This window comes from Sorex fumeus, unplaced genomic scaffold (assembly GCF_029834395.1).
Source record: "Sorex fumeus unplaced genomic scaffold, SorFum_2.1 ptg000018l, whole genome shotgun sequence".
In the NCBI taxonomy this organism is placed as follows: domain Eukaryota; kingdom Metazoa; phylum Chordata; class Mammalia; order Eulipotyphla; family Soricidae; genus Sorex; species Sorex fumeus.
The window spans coordinates 20500561-20524394 of record NW_026606075.1 but is presented as its reverse complement, the minus strand read 5'-3'; the positions used below and the strand labels follow the sequence as shown (position 1 = coordinate 20524394).

Here is a 23834-nt window from a genome sequence, read left to right as displayed (position 1 = left end):
TGATTTCTCTTTTAAGTAAAATGTTAAGAGGTGAGTGCATAAGGCACTGATTAGGAAACTCTTCTAGTATAAGAAAGGAGAGTGGAAGGGAGGGGGAAAGAAGGGAGAGGAGAGAGAGAGGGGAGGCAATGTAGGAAGGGGAGAGAAATAAAAGGGAGAAGGGGAAAAAATTAAACTCAGTCTTTCTGTGAAGATACTTGGGCTCTCATTTGCTTCGAGAGGAAATTTACATGTCTGGGTGTACTGGTAGCACAGTGAAAATGAGAAGCTCAGGTATCTTCAACATTGTCTCAGAGAGTCTTCAATACTGTCTGACCAGCTTTTGTGTGCTCCTAATCAGCTCTATTCTAAGTTTCCAAAGAATTATTTAAAACTTTAACCTTTTTTTAATACTCTTCTAAATATTGACACAAACCACCACCTATAGTATCGTCAGCACTAGATGAGATCATGAGGATGGGGCTCTCATGTTAGGATTAGTGCCTCTAGAAGAAGTATTAGAATGAGGTTTGCAGAGTGCCATGGAGAATACAGTCAGAAGTCAGTCATCTATGAGACACCAGAAAAAGAACTCTCACAAGAAACACATAATAGCTACTTATATTTAGACTTCTAAATGGTAAGAAAATAAACTGGTCTTGGGAGAAGGGGGGGCACACCCAGTGGTTCTCAGGCTTACTTATGGCTCTGTGCTCAGGAATCTCTCCTGTGGTGCTCAGGGGACCATAAGTGGTGCCGGGGAAGGAAATGGGGTTGGCTGCATGCAAGGTCTCGGTCCCTGTAGTATCTCTCCAGTCCATTAATTTTTTTCAAAGCTCCCTAGTCTGTGGCATTTTGTTAGAGAAATCTGAATTGACTAATTCAGAATTACACTTACAGTTCCACCCACCTTTATTCAATAGTAATATTTTTAAGTTGAATAATGTATTAGTTTTGAGGTTTGTCTTTTTTTAATGCTACTTTCAAAATAATTTCAGAAAGGAAAGAAGAATAAAAGAGAGGAATTACATCACAAACAGGGATAGAGGAGTCTATGGAAGTGCATCGTCAATTTAGCAAAAATGGAATAAAAGATACTTACCACCACCAAGAATGTAAGAATCCTGGTGGTTCCCCCAAAGTGATGTTTTTTTCCCATCTTATCTAAAACAAATAAAAGAGATGTTAAATACTTTCTAACAACACATTTTTTCTATTCATAATACAAAGCAACATTTTCTCAGTGAAAAACATAAGATAATATGAGATTTTACTTATTTACATATTTCTTTTTTTACTCCAGTTTGACATAATGATTTGTTGATTGGAGAGTCTGTGAGAAAAAGGGCCAAGTTATTCTAAATTTATTCCCATATGCCAGAATTTCAAAAGGCATTTCAGGATGTTAAAGTACATCAAAATGCCATTGTTAAAAAGTTAAAATTTGAAAGTCAGCTATCATTACTTGGAAAGAGACTGAGTTTAATAAATTGTGATTTAGAAATTACATTTCCTAGTAAGCTCTTTATAGGAGTATTCCATAAAATAAAAGTTTTAAAAGGATGATGACATTAACATTACATTCTTTTAATATTTTGTATGTTCAAGTTCACTATAAAATTTTTTTCAAACAAGGTTAATATCTCCTCCAAATCAAATATTCTAAAATCAAAAGTTGTAACTAAATGCTTTTTATGAAGTAAATGCAGAAATTGGAAAGTTGAGTGGTTGACATTATATAGCTGTAAAACAAAAGATAAAAATCTTTGCATTAAGAGAAGAAAGAAGGTTTTATGTTAGCAGGAAAAAAACAGATGATAAATAGAAAAGCTGCACGCATATTTAGGCAAAAAAAGAAAGAAGGAATGTACTTATACTAGAAGTCAATGGTGTTAAATACTATAATCTATAGAGAAAAACAAAATAGGAAAACAGGAATGGTTATAATTTTAACATGCTCCAGAAAGGCCTCAAACCCAACAATCTTTTTGTGTAACAACACTGTTTAATATTTTAGCATAAATAATTTAAAACTATTTAACAACACTCCAATCAGCAAAATAGGATTACTCAACTGCTAAGATATTTTTTAAAAATTAATTCTCTTTCTGTCACCACAAACACGGAAGAAGTTAAAATTCTTGATTTTTAAATTTAAATTTTTTATTTTTTAAAAGTTCTGAGGCTCAGGCATCATACCTGCTGATGTTCTGAGGAACAGAGTGGTGCCTGGGTGACCATATGTGGTGGCAGCAATCAAAATCCAGTTTGTCACATGCAAAGCAAATGCCCTACCCACTGTACTACTTCACTGACTCAAAATTAGGAATTCGTACTACAAAAATATTTTTAATGTTTTACAATAAGACCTCAAAAATTGATCCTGAAGTTATATTTTTTAATTAAAAATAAAGGGAAAAAATTCTAAAGAAGATGTTGGAAAAACTCAATTGCACTTTATTGTGCTTAAAAGAAGTACAGTTAAAAACCACTAAACTGGTAGCACATTTTAGAGTTTATAGGTATAAACATGTAAACCATTGAAAACCCTTAAAATAGACAAATACTGGGCTCTGAAAACATTGAAGAAAAATTTTCTGAAGAGTAGAAAGTATGTGACAGTCATTTTTAAAAGAGCTAAAATGAGAAATTCCAAGAATTAAAGAACTTAAAATTGCTAGGACTTCCCTATAAGGATACCCTTGACATATTTCAAAGAAATAGACCTCTAATTCCATCAAAAAATGGGGAGAAGAAATAAATAGAAACTTCTTCAAAAAAGAAATTCAAATGGGCAAAAGGCACATGAAAAAATGCTCTACATTGCCAATCATCAGAAAGATGCAAATCAGAACAACAATGAGGTATTCCCTTACACCACAGAAACTGTCACATGTAAGTAAGAACAAAAACAACCAGTGCTGGTGGGGATGCAGGGAGAAAGGGACTCTCATTTTTGGTGGGAACGCCGACTGGCCCAGCCTTTTTTGGAAAATAATATTGACATTCTTCCAAAAACTAGAAATTGAGCTTCCATATGATTCAACAATACCATTTCTCAGAATATATCCCAGAGATAAAAAAAAGAAAAAACCCGCAGTAGAAATGGTATCTGCATGTGTATGTTTATTGCAGCACTATTCACAATAGCCAGAATCTGGAAAAAAACTCCACCACCCCAAAACAGACAACTGGTTAAAGAAACTCTGGTACATCTATACAATGCAGCTGTTAGAAGAGATGAAATCATGAAATTTGCATATAAACGGGTGGACATGGAGAGTATCATGCTAAGTGAAATTAGTCAAAAAGAGAGGGACAGACATAAAATGACTCCACTAATCTGTGGAATACAAAGTAACATAATATGAGACTAACACCTAAGGACAGTGGAGATAAGGGCCAGGAGGATCACAACACAGTTTGGAAGTGGGCCCCATGTGCTGGGGGAATAGGCAGTTGGGACGGATGGAGAAGGAACCACTAAGTAAATAATGATTGGAGGAATCACTCAGGATGGGAGATGTATGCTGAAAGTAGAGCAAGGACCAAACATGATGGCCTCTTAGTACCTGTATTGCAAATCTTAACACCCAAAATTAGAGAGAGAGTTAGAAGGATTGTACCTGCCAAAGAGGCAGGGAGTAGGATGGGGAGGGGGTGGCGGAAAGGACACTGGGAACAATGGTGGTGGAAAATGTGCACTGGTGGAGGGATGGGTGCTGGAGCATTGTATGGACTGAAATGTAATAACGCAAGTTTGTAACTGTATCTCACAGTGATCCAATAAAACTTATTAAAAAAAGTTGAGAAGACTAAATATGCACAATGAGCCAGAACATGGTCTATAGAAGTAAGCCAGGTCTTAATTTGAATTCTTCTACATAGTAAGACAAAGAATATTTACATTTATAATATTATTCTTAAACTGACATTTCAGTTGATAAAATATTTATCTTCTAAATTCATAAAAAAATAAGGAATAGTACTAAGTGAATCTTTTAAAAATAAAATTGATATCCTGCTAAAGTTGTGATTCAGTAAAAATTCTTTATCTCATCTTTCAATCTTTTCTCTTACTTCTTTCATTAGTTGATATCTTCTTGAAAGGAAATAAGAATGGAATTTCCCAAACATGCCCCTCAATACTGAAATCCCTAATCTTTGAAATTATTCTAATAATATGACTAAATTTTAAAAAGTAGCATCCTTACATACAACTTAATTCATTGTGACTTTACATGACATGACTGTAAACTAAAGCAAACTGTACAAGCTTCAATTAAAACAAAAAGAATATGTGAGGTCTCAGGGAAGAGCTGGTGGCATGCACAATCTCACAGCAGACCCCAGAGGTTGATCATATTCACTGTCTAGTGAACTGTCTCCACCACACAGCAGTTACTCAGCAACCTCTCTCCTACACTTCCACAACCAATCCTCAGCTATTTCAGATGATGGTGTACCCTAAGAAAATATCTATGCAATTTATATTTGGTAGACCATTTAGGCACACGGAAAAGCCTGGCAAGCTACCCGTGACATATTTGATATGTCAAACACAGTAATAAGTCTCACAATGTTACTGGGCCCACTCGAGCAAATCGATGAACAACGGGAGGACAGTGACAGTGACAGTGAGACCATTTAGGAGAGAAAGTCTGAAGGTAGTCCATTTGTATTTTAAACTGGATTGTGTCTTACTATTATTTAGAGAAACTCAAAGTGCTTCATATAAATGACCTTTTTCATCCTTAGAACCCGGCAAGCTACCGAGAGTATTCTGCCAGCATGGCAGAGCCTGGCAACCTATCCGTGATGTATTCGCTATGCCAAAAAATAGTAACAAGTCTCACAATGGAGACATTACTGGTGCCCACTCGAGCAAATCAATAAACAATGGGAGAACAGTGACAATGACAGTGATTATATTCTATATTCATAATGAGTACAGATCATCTTACTCTTTTGAAATTGCAAATCTGTGGCTGAAGCCACTAGCACTTTTGGTCTATCATACTGAAGTTAACACAAAATCTATCCTAATCACTGAATCAGTAGCAATGAATGATTTGGGTATTTCCAAAAAGGAAATGGTACCACATAGGAATAAGTTTCCAGAGCAAATAACATTTTTTTTCAAATTAATATTCTAAAAAATTACATTTTTATAGAAAGTAGAAGATAACACTCAGAAAAATAGAACCCCAATTATAGAAAAGCAAGGAATATTCTTTTCAGCATTATTAAAAACAAGAAAAACTAGAACAACCTGAGAATTGCCAATAGTGAAAGTAAAATAAATTTTTAGACGTACTACAGAATAGCATAGAAAATTGTACAGTCACTAAAAAATGGGAGATAAGTCTACATAGGTAGAGGAGCACATTGATTAGTTTTTTTTTTTAAGTTAGAAGTTTGGAATACTGGAGTATCTAGAAAGTATGAGACTTTTCTGTTTTAAAAATGTAGTGATCCTGATGCATATATTTAGGTATATACAAATTAAAGAAACCACACCAAACTTACTGTCTCTGAAAAAGACTATGAGAATATTCTCTCTTCAGACTCGCTTGATAGAGCAGCGTGGGTAGGGTGCGCACCTTGCACGCAGCCAATCTGGGTTTGATCACCAGAACCCTGTGCCGTCCCTCAAGCCCTCAAGGAAAGATCCCTGAATGACAAGTCAGAAGTAAGCCCTGAGCACAGCTGGGTGTGGCCCGAATGTAAAAACAAAATAATTTTTTCTCTTTATAAATCATAATTATCTAAGCAGGTAATATGTTGATTACCCGCTTTTTTGGACATACCCAGGGGAGCTCAGGTCACACTTCTGACTCAGCTCTCAGGGACCAATCCTACTGGGCTCTGTCTCCATAAGGGGTGCCAGGGATTGAACTTGTGTTAGCGGGGCACAAGGCAAATGCCCTACTCACTGTACCATCTCTTCAGCCCCAATGTTCTTTCATAACAGCAAACATGCATTAAAGATTGATGGCACTGAGGAATTGCCAGAACTTACCTCTAAATGTCAAAAGTCTTTTTTTCTTTTCCTTTGGGGTCACACCCAGTGATACTCAGGGGTTGTTCCTGACTCTGCACTCAGGAATCACTCCTGGAGGTGGTCAGGGGACCATATGGAATGCCGGGGATTGAACTTGGGTCGACCATGTGCAAGGCAACCACCCTACCCGCTGGACTATCACTTCGGCCCCTCAAAAGTAATTTACAAACAATTCCTCTGCTATTGATGAAGAGGAAACTTCTCTCATCCTGTTTTCATGGGCTTCGGGCTTGTTTAGGTGCCTAATGCACTTATGCAATTTCTTTCTCTTTGTTCTAGTTTTCCTACTTTCATTTTGCCAACCTCAATGCATATTCCATAGTCCTAGAGATTTGACTGCTTAATCATCCCATCTTTTCATTATTAACCAGCTAAAAGTTATCTTCAATGCAATGTACATGGGGTTGGAGTGATAGCACAGAGGGTAGGGAGTTTGCCTAGCACATAACTGACCTGGTTTGATTCCCAGCATCCCATATGGTCCCTCCCCCCCCCCCGAGCACCGCCAGGGGTAATTCCTGAGTGCAGAGTCAGAAGTAACCCCTGTGCATCGCTGGGTGTGACCCCAAAAGCAAAAATTAAAATAAAATAGAATACAATGTATATGTAAATCCCAAGACTCGTCCTATTGCCATATTCCACATTTAAGATTTTGTCTGTAATTATGCCGTTTCTCTCTCTTAAGAGAATAGTTTTCAGCCTTTCTACATAAATGTTAACCAAACATTGAATCATGAACAAAAGGCATGATGGCAGTGGTAAACATACTAACTTATAAATAGTAATTCAAAATAACATATGTACATATTGTACAAATATTTATATAAAACAATTTGAATTAAAACATTGTTTATAACTGCAAAAACTGCAAAACTAGCTGCCCATCAATAGAGAACCAGTGAAATGCACCATGGCACATTTTGTAGTATAAAAAAACCCTTTTAGTCTTAAAAGTGGACTATGAAATTTCACAAATCAATATAAAATTATTTACAAACTCAAACTGAAACAATAGAAGAGTGCTATAATAAACTATATTAGGGCCAAGGAGGTTTGTAGATCAAAAGTCAGCAGCTTCCTGTTTTGTCATGGGGGCATAGTACATAGCATAGTGACATCATTAATAATACTATACAGAAGGTGTATAACATTTGAAAGTGACTAAGAGAGTAGACCTTAAGTCTCTTAAAAGTTCTCATCATGATTCAACAAAACTGTTATCTATGGGGACAGATGCTAACTGAATTTCTGATCATTTCATAATGTATATCAAGTATCAAATTATTACATTGTATTACTGAAAACAAAATACATTTATGCATCAGCTATACCACAATACAAAAAAAAAAAAAACACGGTCCTTCCGTTGTTCATCGATTTGCTCGAGCAGGCCCAGTAACGCCTCTATCATGAGACTTGTTGTTACTGTGTTTGGCATATCGAATACGTCACGGGGAGCTTGCCAGGCTCTGCCGTGCGGGTGAGATACTCTCGGTAGCTTGCCAGGCTCTCCGAGAGGGGCGGAGGAATCAAACTTGGGTCGGCCATGTTGGCTGCGTGCAAGGCAAACGCCCTACGGCTGTGCTATCGCTCCAGCCATTTATGTAAACAAAGAAAAATGATACCTACATATATATTATGACATAATTAAATATATACACACTTAACATTTTATAATCATTTGCTCCCAGCAAGACATGCTAATCATAACCTACCATCTTTCAGCCCCATACACAGTCTTTGACACTACATTCTAAACTTGGTGCTGAGATCATGAAAATTACCTTTTTAGTTGGTCTCCTGATAAGTTCTGCTATCAGGAGACACTAGCAAGATATCAAAAAGTAGGTGAAGGAGAGAAGTGAAGGAGCTACAGACTACAGCCTCAGCAACCGCAGCTTGCGGGGGAAGGTACGGGATATCAGCAGCACATTCTGGGCGGTTCTTACCTTGTCAACATGGTACCTCTTTAGATGGTTCAGATCAACTTAGACAGTTACCCCTACAGCCTGACAAGCTTGAAGTTCAAGGGCTCCAAACTTTTCAGAGTATTCTTAAATTCTTTCATACTTTAAAACGATTGATATGTTTAAAATGTTTAATACAGCAAGAAGAAGGAAGTCCTGGGTCAAACATATTTCAGTAATATTTTTAAGTTTCCACTTAAAAATGTAGTGCTAGTAAATGTATAAGAGGAAGAAACCTGACCACACCTTGATGAGACAATACAAAACTCCTTTGTCAAGTTTGGTACTTGCTAGCCACATGCTAGTCACATCTAAAATTAACTTAATTCAAAGTTCCGCAGTTGCACTAGCCTCATTTCTGGTAGCCAGGAGTCATATGTGGCTAGTAGAAACATTACTAAGCCAGAATTAGATAATGGATCATTTCCATAAACATACAAATTTTTCTTTAAATAGAAGTTTTGTTCAAGCTGCTTTGCTTATGGAAGTAGAGCAAAAGTACTCTTAAAGGTTACAGAAGCTTTACAGGGAAAACTTTTTGATAGCTCTTTCTATTACTATTTTATTGGGGTGTGGGGGAAGAAATGCAAAGTCCCCTAGGAAAAGTTTGAAAGAAAGTAAAATTTCATATTCTACATATTAAAATAGCAAGAATTTAGGAGTTGCTGATAGTACTTCATGAACAAGTTTAGGGGGTGTGTGAGGATTCACAAAAGAAGAAAGTGAGATTGGTCAGGAGGAGCCAACAAGACAGGAGGCAAAGGCAGCTCCCAAGGAAATAGCAAGATAAAGTTTCTGTGGCAAAGGATCCCAAAGAATTCAAACATAATTGTGTCTAATGTTTGAATTAATGCTGTTGCCTGCACTGCATAATGCTTCCTAGCCTCCAGTTATCCCCCAGTCTTTAGGAGCATTATACTGTTATACGGGTTGGAGCGATAGCACAGTGGGTTGGGCATTTCCCTTGCACGCAGCCAACATGGCCGACCTGAGTTCGATTCTTCTGCCCCTCTCGAAGAGCCCGGCAAGCTACAGAGAGTATCTCCCCTGCGCAGCAAAGTCTGGCAAACTACCTGTGACGTATTCGATATGCCAAACACAGTAACAACAAGTCTCACAATGGAGACGTTACTGGGCCCGCTTGAGCTAATCGATGAACAACAGGAGGACAGTGACAGTGACAGTGATACTGTTACACAGAAGAAAAGTGAGTTACTGGAATTTGAAGCTACATGGGAAACAGAAAATTCCAAACAAAGGCAATTACTTCTAAGAAAAAGCACTGGACTGTAATATTTAGTAGAAACAAATTACTGGAGGAAAATTATAAGCCTCTCACTGCTGCCCACAATAAAGATATATACATATATCTTTATATATGTATCTTTATATATATATATAGAGGACTTTAGACAATTTATGTAAATAAGATATTACAGCCCTTCAGGTAGGAAAATTGTGGGCCATCTAAGTGACACACATATAAAGCATTCACACATACCTAAAACATGTATTTACATGTGTATTCTAAAGGAAAAAACTACATATTAAAGAATTCATAGAGAATCTGTTAGATAACACTTATAAATACTTATGACATGCAAGGCCTTATGCAAATATTTTCTATATACTAACTCATTTAAATCTCAGTACAACTTTAAATATCATTTAAATTATTTTCCTATTTTAATAAAATAGTAAGCAAATAGGATGTAGAATAATGAGTTGAACCCAGAAAGTCTGGCTCGAAATATAATGCTCTTATTCACTGTACATAGTGTCTCACATTAAAATTCAAGAAACTGGTTATTAATTTTATTAATATTTTCTCTCTTCATGTAAGTAAAGCATAAAGCAAAGCCAGAATTTTGGAGCCTATGGTATTAAACTTAGCATTTCTATAAAATCTGCTCGTTGTAAAGTTTTGGGCCTTACCCAGCTATGCTCAGGGCTCTATGCTCAAGGTTGACCATTGATGGTGCTCAGGGAACCATATGCAGTACCAGGAACCAAAACAGGGTCAGCCACACACTAAGCAGCATCTTACCCTCTGTACTATCTCATAAAATTTCAAGAAGTAATTGGTTAGATGTTCTTAAGCTTTTATTTCTGGCTTATCTATGGAAAATAAGAGCAACTAACATATTATAAACATGTAACAATTTTAGAGAGGAAAAAAATCTAAATCACTCTAATTCTCAATGTTATTTGTTAAAAACACACTCTCATTTTGAGGCATGACCATCATGCAAAGTTTCATGAATGAGTAGGAATGATCTTAGCATAATAAAACAATAAAACCAGAAAGGGGTAGCTTCTACTCACTGCAAAAGAACAAAAAATTAATAGAGAATTGGACAATTTCTTATCATTCTGTCTGCAATTGTGAAATAGTGAATGATACCCAAAAAGTTAAGCATCAAAAGAGCTCTAGATTGAAATTATTTTTAAAGAATATTTAAATTTTTTCCCTTTCGAATAATAAAATGAAAAGTCATATGAACTCTATTTAGGTCACAGTCATTGTCCTGTCCTGTCCTCCCGTTGTTCATCGCTTTGCTCAAGGGGGCCCAGTAATGTCTCCATTGTGAGACTTGTTGTTACTGTGTTCGGCATATCGAATACATCACGGGTAGCTTGCCAGGCTTTGCCATGGGCGAGATACCCTCGGTAGCTTGCCGGACTCTCCAAAAGGGGCACAGGAATCGAACCCAGGTCTCCCGGGTAGGCCATATGCAAGGCAAATACTCTACCCGCTGTGCTATCACTCCAGCCCAGGTCATAGTCAGTGGTTTAAAATCTGTTATGAATCAGAGGAAACAATGAGCTAGTTAACACAACTAAGCTAAATAAGTGTTTCTATTTCAACTGTTAGTCCAGTGGTATTTCTTATCAGAAAAAATTAACTAGGTAATATTGTCCCATTTTTCTGGTGTATAACAAAAGGTATTGATTAGTCTTGGTCAAGGTCAAGTGCACTAGTAGAAATATTAAATGCAAGTGCTTGAGAGAGGGAGGCCAAGTCATGTCTTACTTGTTCAGGTGATGACTAGAGTTCTGTTTCTACCTTCTTACAACTTTACACATAAGAACAAATCCATGCAAATAAAAGATCAAAGTTATCATTAACATCACAATGATCCATGACTTTATACAGTCTAGCAGAGAGAGCCAACATCGGAAGTATTTCACTACAATTGAACAGAGGAAACTGATAAAAAAGAAATGATGCCACTTCAATCCTTTCCTTTTCACCACAGTACCAACCCAAATATTTCTCCTTCATTTTCAAGTTCCTTGATTAAGGTCAATGAATTAGCAAAATAATCTAGTGATTGACTAAAAAGGATTTGAACAAGATAATACTACTACTCAAAATATTTAAGAAATCATTCTAAAACAAGAAAAACTTAAATTTCCAACCCCACATGAAACTAAGAGAAAAATAAAAATGGTACAAAGCTCTAAAAAATTACATTTTCCTTTAATTACTGTACATGCATAAGTGTAATGCATGCTGATATTACTTGTGATCAGAAAACAAACCTTAGGATGTTAATCTTTTAACTAATAATCATCAGAAGTTCCCTTGCCAAGAAAATAGGCAAAGCTTCTAGAACAGGAGCAAAAGTCTTTATATAAAAAAAAATAGCAACAGAAAAAGTCTTCCTAAAAAAAAAAAGCTGCTAATTATGCTAATTATAAGCTAGTCAAATAGATACAAAGAGGAGAATTTAGACAGTGAATACCTTTATGTATGGCCCAAGTCCCAGGAGTCACAAGGTAAAGGTAAAGGCCCTCCCGATGTTCATCGATTTGCTCGAGTGGGCCCAGTAACGTCTCCATTGGAGACTTTGTTGTTACTGTGTCTGGCATATCGAATACGTCACGGGGAGCTTGCCAGGCTCTGCCGCGCGAGCGAGATACTCTGCGGGTGAGATATTCTCGGTAGCTTGCCGGGCTCTCCAAGAGGGGCGGAGGAATTGAACTCGGGTCGACCATGTTGGCTGTGTGCAAGCAAATGCCCTACCGCTGTGCTATCACTCCAGGCCCCCAGGAGTCACAGGATATGCAAATTCATGCACAAGCAGTTAATAGTGTAAAACCTCAGACTGTGAGTCAGGAATAGTAAATGATTGAAAATTGACTGGGATTGTTTATAACTTCAAGGGTACTCAGCAATTGTCTACCATAAATCTACAGACTTTGATTCTGAAAATGAAAATCTCTTTAAAATCCCCATTCCCAGTCCAAGAGATCACACAGGAAATAAGGCACTTACTTGCCTTGTATTCAACCAATAAGGGCTCAATTTTTAGCACCACATACAGTACCTGCCAGCAGGTACTGACTTCTGAGCACTGAGCCAGAAACAGGCCCTGAGCATCACTGAGTGTGGCCTCAAAACCAAAAAAGAAAAAAAGCTAAAAAAAAAAAACCCACTCTCGTGGTGGGAAATGGGCAATGGTGGAGGGATGGGTAATTGATCATTGTGTAATTGAAAACCAAGCATAAAAATTTGTAAGTCTACAACTGTACCTCATGGTATCTCACTAATAAAAATTTTTTAAAAAATTAAAAAAATAAAATTAAATAAAATATTTAAAAAATTCCACTATCAGAGATAACCAGTTTAGCATAGTCTATAGTCCCATAGACCTTTTATTGCAATTTTATATTCATAAATATGCACCCACAAAACACAAAGTATTACTTTATGCTCAAGGACTAACATGTAAATGAGAATTATAGATTGTTTCTTATATAAAAAAATGCTTTAAAAGTATATCCATGCAAGCTCAAATAGATCTAACTTACCATAACATTAAATATTATGGTAAAATTAAACCTCATTGGATTTAGCCATTCCCCTATTTAACAGGTCCTATATTATTCACTCAGGTAGTGAGATTACCTTCTCACAGTGCCACTGAGAATTTGGCAAGCTAAAAAGTGAGGAGTTAAGAATCACACAAACTCATCTCCAGAGTCAGAAATACTATGTGTTCTTGGTGATGATATTTTCATTTAGCTTATTTTCATTCAGCTAATTCTTATTTTTATTTGCATTTATTTACTTGGTTTGAGGGTCACCCCCAGCAGTGCTCATAGTTGACCTATCTCTGCTCAGGAGCTACTCTTGGCAGTGCTAATGGAATCATGTGGTGCAGGGTTCATACCCAGACCACTCACATGACAAACATGTTCTCAGCCCATTGAACTATCTCTCCAGTCCTCATCTAATTCTTTATGGAATTGAACCACACTGGCCATTTCAAGAAAAGTCCAGTTTTATATTCCAAATGCAGTCTAAGAAAATGAAATCATAAGATGATTTCACCCATTATTCTGATTTTTAAAAAGTGGGTAGATAATCTTCTGAAACTGTAATTTCATTTCTACCAAACAGTCCTAGAAATTTTTCATATCCATTTTCTGGATCAAAGTGATAGTACAGGTGGGTAAGATGCCTAACTGGAACGTGCCTGACCCAGGCTTGTATCCCAGGACCCCAACTGGTCCCCCAAACTCACCAGGAGTGATTCCTGAGTGTAGAGCCTTGAATGAGCCCTGAGTAGAAAGGGGATGGTTCAAAAGCAAACAAAAACATTTTCTATTGTGCTCCATGGTATATATGAGTACAGTGTCTAGTAATGTCACCAACCAATATAACCCATTTTAGCTCCAATCTCTGAACTTCCTTCAGTAAATCAGCAATATTTTTCTTTTTTAAGTTTAGTAATCACTGCCATCTTATAATGTTGGTAAGAAAATGTAATCTCCCCTGAACATTCAGCAAGATCAGTAGATCCATCCACCAGATTTGCTCAAGTTTTCAAGTGCATTAAAATAAAAACTGAGTAGCTATGACTAGTTTTAGTTTCTCTTAATATACTGTCAGTTGACAGTGATTAGAAATACAAATACTACAGCATCTTTTTGCTATTTCAATCTGCAGTATAAATAAACAGAACCTAGAAAAATCACAGTCCATAATCTATTGATTAATGGGTTAAGGAGATAGAGATATACAAACTTCTGTTTTGGTTTGAATAAACCTTGAAATAAAATTCATATTAATTTTTAAATATTTTATGATAAAAATTTAATTATACTGAATATAGTCCTTCTAGTCTTTGTAACAAAAAAACTGACTTCTTACCAATTCTAAGCAAATATCTTGAATTGCTTTTATGCAAGGAGACACTCATGGTTCACATATACTTATTAGACAAAAGATTAAGAAATTATATGTTCGCTGATGGCCACTTAATACCTGTATTGCAAACCATAAAACCCAAAAGAAGAGAGAGAGTAAAAAGGGCTGTGCCTGCCACAGAGGCGGGGGTGGGGGGGTAGCGAAAGGCGGATGGCAGGAAAGATACTGGGAACATTGGTGGTAGAGAATGGGTAGTGGTGGAGGTGTGGGTACTCAATCATTGTATGACTGAAATGTAATCACGAAAGTTTGTAAGTCTATAACTGTATCTCATGATGATTCATGAATTTAAAAAAAAATTTTTAAAAATTAAATGTCTTCCTCAGAAAATAAAAAAAAAAAGAAAAAGAAATTACATGTTCACATATTGGTTCCTTTGAAAAGCAAGTAGATCTCAAGAAGGCTGTATCCCAAGTAGGTCATCTGGATGAAGGTGTTGCCTGTTATGTTCCAAAGTAGGAAGTAGAAAATGAGTGAGAGCACTGAAAACAACATACTCTCAAGCAATACTCTGCCAAAGAGACAGAAACAGGAGGCACATATGAGATATGCATATAGAATTTAAAAAATTTTAGAAACCATACCTTTTAAAGATTAAGTTTTATTTTACTCAATATATGAAAAATATTATCAAGTGATTTAAAAGTTTCAATTATTGGAATGTTAATATTTCTTTTGTTCATACCAAATCATCCAACTCCAATGTGAACATCAGTCACAGCACTTAGCTGGGTTGGTCATACATCAAGGGACCAAAACCACATATGGTTAGAGACTACCACACTGCTCAGCACAGACATGAAGGGAAAACGGGGGCTTTGCAAAGACAGGTTTCCATTCTTTTCCAAAACCCAAGACACTACGCAAGTAACAGTGCATTTGGTGATATAAACTCTGAAAACTGTTGTTCCCATAAAAAAAAACAGAAATAATAAATGTAACTTAACAAATTTCTTACAAAATTCTAAGATTTAGAGGTGATATATGCTAAAGAATCTTAAAAGATACACTTGGCATAAAACAGATCTCAACAAAATCCTCCTGACTTCCTTATTATTATGTATTAACATTTTTTATTCACTTACATAAAGTACTAAAATAAGAGACGAAAACAATATTGCAAGAAAGCCCCAACTCAACATTTAAAAAACACTAAAAGAGAAAAATAAAAGAAGAAACAATTATCTGAAATAAGATTAATAAAATTCAGCCATCAGTTCACCACTACCAATACAAGAAATACATATATTCCAAAATTGTGAGTAATGCAAAAAATAAGATACTGCTAGAATTAGAAATATGGTTGTAGTTTTCTTTTGAAAGCAAATTTGCTTTCTTGATGATTTCTGTAAAGGAGAACATTGGTTTTCACTTCTCACTACAAACTGGCTAGAAAACTGAGTAGGAGGTTACAGAATAGAAATTGCATTTGGAGATACAAAAAGTGTTTATAAATAGTGTACAAAGACTGTATGTGCAACTAACCATGTTCTAGGCAAAATATAATCATTTCCCAAATAATTACAATAGCTTATTTTTCATTCACTTACATAAAGTAAGAAAATAAAAAGCAGAAAATGTAAAACATACCTCTGATAAAAATGTTTGGGCTGATTTCTGAGCTCCTACATGGAGCAGATATTCATATACGTAGAGTGCTAACCTGGAAGATGAATAAAATACTTATTGAGTCATGGTATATTTAAAATTCACACTTTTAATAATACATCATCCTTTTCATTACAAAAATACTGTACATACCAACAGAAAATTAAGCCTTCCTATAAGGAGAGTTTTATCAGAAACCACACAAACTAGTTGAAATTACACAAAAAGAAAAAGATAAATATGAATGTTCTTGACAGTAACCACCAATGTATAGGTTCTATCTAGGGCAATTCATTAATCATAACCTCATTCCCTTTGCCACACCTATATAATCAAGTATTTATAAATTAACAATCATAATCCTCATTGCATATTTAAAGTCTAATGATTACCTTTTATCAGTAAAATTAATTTATTTACTGGACCTTTCCAACACCTATATCCTTCGATTATTTTTATGATAAATGTTAACATTTACCATAAATATCATTTATGGTAACATTTACTCTAGCTATAGGCCAAAAACGTAGAATGTTCATTTAATAATTATTCAGCAATCTCTCCTTTATTCTTTAGGTTTGAGCATTAAACCAATAATATTTTAGTTTAAGAGACATTCAAGTTAACAGCTAACCATAGCATTTATGTAAGCAGTAAAGAAATTTGATCATATTAAGCATGCGGGTGCTATTATTTAAATGTTAAAAAATGCATCACTCAAACACAGACTATTAAGTATTCAGTGTCTACTTATACTACCCTCATTAGTTTGTAGGCTCAGGATTTTTACGCTACACCATGTGGTTGAATTTCAGTTGAGCTGTTAACAAAATATTATTCATAAGCTCAAATTAGTCTGAGGCAGTATTTTTAATGATATCTTGGACTGCTGCCCAGATGGCTCACAACAGTTCAGTTTCTGCTACACTATATTTACCAATATTGAGCAGGTTTATAGTAAACAAAACAATGTAACAATAACCACAATTCTGTAGAGTTACATCACTTCTCTTGCCAAGTAAATTTTTGATTGTTAAAGATTGATGACATTTGCAAAAATGAGTATTTTCTTCATTTTCACAAAAACATTAAGCATTTGTCATAAAAAGGAAAAGCCTGTACAAATTCAGTCACTCTGTCCATTTTTCCCCCATTCCAAAGCTGCCAATCACTTCAAATTAGAATTACCCATAGTTAATAAGCATCAAGACAGAGTAAGCATCTCATAAAGTAACTTATGGATGAAATGTATGTGCTGATAATGAGTATACGTATGTAATTTAGAACCGTCTTCCAACTTCTTCAAGTTAAATGACACTTCCCACATTGTTAATTCTCAACAAATTTTTTACCCTGACACATTCTACTCTCCACTGAAGTATCTTCCTGAGAATGTGTGTCTCATCTATAAAGCACACGTTAGATACAGAACTTAGACTGCACAAATTTTGTACAAATGAACCAACCAACCAACTCTGCTATTAGTTCTTATTATACACCCTGCAAACACACATATTCCATATATACTGCCTATCCCAACATTATCACATGACACACTCTAAAAAGAGGAATATTTATGTATTATTCCTGGAGAGATTGTGAAGCTTCAAAATTGCCTGCTGGTAGCCCTACTAAGCAGTTCTTCTAAGAACAAACATTAGCTCAGGGAATTTCTTGTGACTAATAAAATTGGGGAGCTAGAACCAAATCTGTATTGAATACAAAATTTAAAAAAAAACCCAGTCCTAAGTCAAAGGCTGAATAAAAAGGATGTTTCAGCAAGCAAGAAGATTGAAGTGAGAAGTACCAAATAAAGCAATGACACCATATTGGACCTACTGGGATGAAAACAGACCGAGAACAGCCAAGTCCAGAACATAATATTGTTCTAGTCTGGTCATTCCCCACTATTCCCCACTTCTTTCTTATTTTCCAATATTAAGGGGATAATATATATCCCCTATGTTTTTCCTAACTAATTAGGGAACAAAAAGAACTCATCTTTAAAAGTACAACTTAAAGCAAATCGCCAATCTCTAGATATAGAATAAATAATAAATAAATCTCTAGATTCTAAAATAAAAAGTAATGAAATGAGCACTGAATAAAAGGGAGGAAGCAGTTAGTTAGGTGTCCAAAACACCTAAATAGATCTTCTGAAGCATCTTACAAGGGGTATCTATTCCTACTTATTTACTCTTAAAATCAGTACAAGGAGCACACTTCACTGGTAACTAGGTAAGGAAGAGGGAGAGGGAAAAAAAAAGATATAATGTTAAATATATATTTAAATTATTTTATTTCATTCTGGTTTTCAACTCATTATCATTGATTAAGCTGACAACACCAGAAGAAACAATTCCAAAGAAGGAGCCAAATCATATAAACTACATCTTATACAATTGATATATATTTGCGACACTTATTTCATCTTAAGCTCTAAAAGCTTTTACCATGGTAGAGTGGGAGCATAGTTCTAAGTTAAAAATGAAAGAAAACTGAAAAAAACCAAAAATCAGTCAACTGCGTTGCTTTTAAAACCTACAAGATGCATGCCACAGGTATCACAGGAAGAGAGAGTGGAAAAATCAACAATGATAAACTTTCACACTTCCAATTTTATCAGTTTCCAACTCTAACAGTCAAGTCTCTTTCAACTAGGCTTCAGGAATTCAAATTCAACAGTAAAATGGAATGCAGACAGATCTATAGTTTAACCTATTAAAAAATTATAGTGTCAGAAAAATTGTACAAGGGTTAGGACACATTCCTTATATGTATCCAACCCCAGTTTGATCCCAGACATTACATGCCCACTCCCAAAGCATTACCCACCTTTGAAGGTCCCTTCCCCAAAATAAATAGAGGAATATACTACTCAACACTTTATTTTGCATAAAATCAAAAAAAATAGGAGAGGTTTTGCTATGTAAAAGGTATATAGTTAGAAGAGAATAAAAAGTGCATAAAAATTGTAAAATAGAACCAGATGTATAATATAGAGGATAAGGCACTTGTCACTAGCCTTGTAGCCAGTGTATCCCAAGTCCTGTATTCCAATCCCTGGCTCCAATATGGTCCAATGAGTCCCTCCAGGTATAATCCCTGAGCTGAGAGCCAGGGAAAGCCCTGAGAACCACCAAGTAACCCCCCCAAAAAATGAAAACGTATATAGCAAAACTTAAAACTCTGACTACTCCCACAAAAATTCAAATGAATTTAAAAAACCAATAGTGGGTTAAGAAAATAGGAACCACATTAAATAGGATAATAAAATGCTAATATTCTTAAGATATAAATACCTTAATAAAATGACATGCCGAAGTATGAAGATCTTAACTCTTAAATAATGAACAAGGTATGGAACAAAGATCATAGCAACTGAAAAGCTACCTATGGTTAGTAATGCTAAGGAAGAGTATTCAAACCCCTAGTCATAAAATGTATTTTAAAGGAACCAAAGGCATAAATAACAGCAGTAAATCTTCAGTGTCTTTAGTGACAGTATGATGAGTATGTTCAATGAATTCCAAAAAATGATAGCACAGGTAATCAGCAAAGCAGAAAGAGTCAAAATAAAATAAAATAAAATAACCAACTACAGTCAGAAATGACAGAAATGAAAAACATGGTAAGTGGTATTTTAAAAAGTCAATAGACGCTCTGAACAGCAGAAAAACAAAGGTTGAGCAAAAGTTTGAGAAGTTCCAAGATGAGAAGAGGAAATTTTGAGGAAACAGCAGAAATTAACAGCAGGTGAAAATTAACCTGAAAAGAAATGAACAGCATACCAGAGCACTATGGGTTGAGTTCAAGAGTAACAATATAAGAATCATCAGAGCTCCTGAAGAACAGGAAGGCAAAAGTGATGCTGAAACAGTAGTTAAAGAAATCATCAATAAGAACTTCTTGATTAACAAAATATAAACACAGAAGGCTTAATTTATAACAACATTTTAGTAATTTTTTACACAAGGGCTTAATGGCTCCATGGTGAGATACAACAATCTTTATAATTTTCTTCCAAGAGAACAGTTTTTAATCATCCTTTTAGCAAATTATTTATAAAAATCAAAATAAAATAAACTATTGAGGGCCTGCTATGGGTAGGCTGAGGGGTGGTTGGGAAAATTGAAAATAATAATGGTGGAAAGGTGCAATAGTGGTGAGATTGGTATTAGAATACTGAATTTCTGCAATTACACTGATAACTCAATACAGTTATAAAATTAAAAAAAATTTTTTTAAAGAGAGCTCCTTTTTTAAAGGAAAGACAGAAGAAAATCCCCACCATGTGGCATTGAGTATGACTCTAATGGCGCATATAGTTGTCTTCTATTAGATAAAAACTGTTAAAACCATATAGCAATTAATAATTACAAAATGACTTTTGATGATTTTCTGATAATTTATTTAATTCAGATCATTGATCTGCCATTTTTTAAAGTTCTGTGGACCCACTCGGGCCGAGCCTCACCCACAGCTAACCTATCCTTGGACCGTGCAGCCGCATCTCATAACTCACACCAACTCATACTCGAAAAGTAGCGCACCACATTTGATGGGGTTTAAAGTAGAAGGCAACCAATATTAGAAAGAAATATTTTTTACAGATATATATATACATACATATATATATAAAAGCACACAAGGCTCACCCCTTAACAACATATTAGTAATCTCATTGAAAGGCTTAATGGTGAAATACAACAATCTTCACATACTCTCCTCTAAGGAAAGTTTTTTAGAGCATTTTCAGTCCTTTATTCATAATAATACAAAATAAATTATTTCAGTTCTGCTTTGGGGTATGGGTTGGGGTTCAGGATGGAAAACCCAAAATATGGTGGTGGGAAGGTGTAATGGTGGTGGGATAGGTGTCCGAAAATTAAACATAATCAAATATTGTGACTCACTTTATAAAAATAATAAATGAAAAATATAAAAATAAAGTTCTTGTGGGGCAAGTAATATGAAATAAATTTGTTATATGCCTGTCAGGGAAGGAAGAGGAGGGAGGAACCTTCATTTATAAAAGGAAAAACATGATGATCAGTTTAAAACTTAGTTATATAAATGAGAATAGGCACTATATTATACTGTATTAAATTATTTGAATTTTTGTATTTGCATAAGTTAAATGCCATTTATTAAAGTTTTGTTGGAGCAAGAATATAAAATAAATTTGTTACATGTTGCATGTTGCCAAGGGCTGGAGCGATAGCACAGCGGGTAGGGCGTTCGCCTTACACGCGGCCAACATGGCCGACCCGAGTTCGATTCCTCCGCCCCTCTCGGAGACCCCGGCAAGCTACCGAGAGTATTCGATATGCCAGACACAATAACAACAAAGTCTCCAATGGAGACGTTACTGGGCCCGCTCGAGCAAATCGACGATCAACGGGAGGGCCTTATTATTATCTACATGTTGCCAAGGTAACAGGCTGGGACAGCAGGGAATCTTGGATCACTGGTGGAGGATAGGAAACATTAGTGGTGGTGTGATTGGTGTTGGAACATTGTATGTCTGAAACAACTTTATTATGAACAATTTTGTAATCCACAATGTCTTAATAAAATAAATTAAAAAATTTAAATGCCATCCCCCAAAATTATAAAAACATATGCCATTTAAACAAGCCAATTCTTATAATTCATTTGTATTCTATAAAATTATATTCACCTAAGGCATGACTTACATTAATAAAAAATAAAAAGCAACCCAAAATGTTCTTCAATGGGGTAAAATACACTACACTATTGTACCTGTGTGAAATATAATATTAGTAGTTATAATAAAAAATTCTGCATTAAAAAAAACAGCAGTTAGAAGGGCAGGAGTGATAATACAATAGGGCATTTGTCTGGCACATGGTCAACTCAGAGTCAATCCTTGGCACTCAATGTAGTCCCCCAAGCCCACAGAAGTGATCCATAAGTGCACAGCCAGGAATAAACCCTGAGGACCACCAAATGTGGCCCCCAAAATAAACAGTATTTTGAATTTTATCAATGAATGTGCCACAGAGTCTAAAACATTAAAATATTTTGTGATTGTATGAGTATAATATGGAAGGATGAATGGCATATATTTTCAGGAAAATATTACAATTAGGTAAATAAGTGAGATGAAAAAAATGTGTACACAAGCTTATGTTATATACTCCCATCTTTACCACACTGAGAGCTTTCAGACTTTTCCATATTTAGAAGCATTAACATCACTCCATAGGTAGCTCATCTTGATAGCATCATGTGTATTCAAACAGTCCCCTTTCTGCAGGACTATTTATCTAGGGATTGGGAGCTTTGGGTAAGAGAAACATGTCTTTACTGCATTACATTCTCCGGTTTGATTATTTCCCATGTGATTTTAACATCTATTTAAAAATAAGAGCAGAGATATAGCTCAGTGGTTGAGGGCACTCCTCACATGTATGAAGTTCTGAGTTTGACCCTCCCACCATAGCCCCCCCCCCATAGTAAATAAATGGAAAGAAAAAATCAAATAGAAAAAATATATAATAATAATAGTAAACCTTTTCTAAAGAAACAATCGGAAATTCAAACTATTTAGAATGTTATCTGGCAAAATTTTAACATGCAAAACAGGCAACCTAAATATCTAATGAAAGGTGAATAATTAGATGTGATACATGCACATGATAGAAAAAACAAATCTTGAATATATTTACTAAAATGTTCAAAATAAATACAATGTACACTGAATAAAAAGAAATATGAGTTGCTAATACTGGATAAAAAAAACTCTAGGTGACAGATGAAAGACCAACTACTATGGAGCAGGAAAATGAAACAAAGCAGTAAAACCAGTATGACCTACTTAATGTAGGGCCAAACATGCCCTTGCCTTCTTCCAAAAAAGAAGGCCTGAGGGCAGTTCTTATTATAGCAATTCCAGCTAATTAACCACCATAATGGTAAAGTTTTGTGTTCTCAGTAAAAGATTAAACTTGGTGCTGTTTATACTGACCTCACAAAAATATTAAATCTGTGATATATTTTCCTACAAAATTTTTTCACCAATTTGTTGTTTTACTTCATTTTCATTGGTGGAGAGGAGGAAATAAAGCCTCACTTAAGCACAGAATAAATAAATGGATAGATACCTAAGCTTAACAATAGCAGTATGTTAGTATTGTTCAAGAGAGAAATTGGCAATAAGCATAGATTAGAAGCTTTCCAATCTTTGTATAACTGAAATCCAAGCACAAAAATTTGTAAGTCTACAACTGTACCTCATGGTGTCTCACTAATAAAAATTAAAAAAAAAATTTAAACCCCCCGAAAAAATAAAAGCTTTCCAAAAGAAAGTTCACATACTTTGATACAATAGTTACATTTCTGGGAATCTAGTCCAAAAATTTGTCCTAAGTGTAGAGAAGTGTAGTGCACAACGATTTTTAAGCAAGGATTATGTAAAACATAAAAAAATTATAAGGAAACTGGCTGTTTTAAAGTAAAATATTTTTATTTTTTTTATTAAAAAATTTTTAATAGTGAGACATCATGAGGTACAGTTGCAGACTTACACATTTTTGTGCTTGGGTTTCAATTATACAATGATCAAATACCCATCCCTCCACCAGTGCCCATTTCCCACCATCAAGGATCCCAGTATACTAATCTCATTTTTTAAAACATAATTCATCATTTTCTACTTTTCATTAACAGTTTAGGGGGTGTGGTTACAATAGTGTTAAACTATACAGTATTGATGTATAAAGGTTTTGTTCCCCACCACTCGGGAAGTGCGAACGGCTCTCTACCATTGTCACTATGTCATTTCTAGTTTGTCTCTTCTTTCTTCTCGACCTCTTTTCCCACCGTTAATCAGTTTTGTAATCCAAGACCAAAGGTATGTCATTGCTCAATATTGTTTATAATTCATAATTAAAACATTCAATAAACATGTGACTTCTTTTTATTACTTTAAAACCTAAGAATATTCCACTATTGGACCACCAAAAAAAAT

General features: G+C 35.1%; 1 protein-coding gene across 4 annotated transcripts in view; it reads right to left on the bottom strand.

The window, feature by feature from the left end:
* The window catches only part of SSBP2 (single stranded DNA binding protein 2), a 295259-nt gene that overhangs the window by 188443 nt on the left and 82982 nt on the right, over positions 1-23834 (bottom strand). For all 4 annotated transcript variants that reach the window (XM_056112616.1, XM_056112617.1, XM_056112614.1 and 1 more), the window contains exons 2-3: positions 15821-15893; positions 1082-1143 (exon numbers count right to left, since the gene is read on the bottom strand). In XM_056112616.1, coding sequence (XP_055968591.1) covers positions 1082-1143; positions 15821-15893 — 135 coding nt within the window. The remainder of the gene's footprint in view (positions 1-1081; positions 1144-15820; positions 15894-23834) is intronic.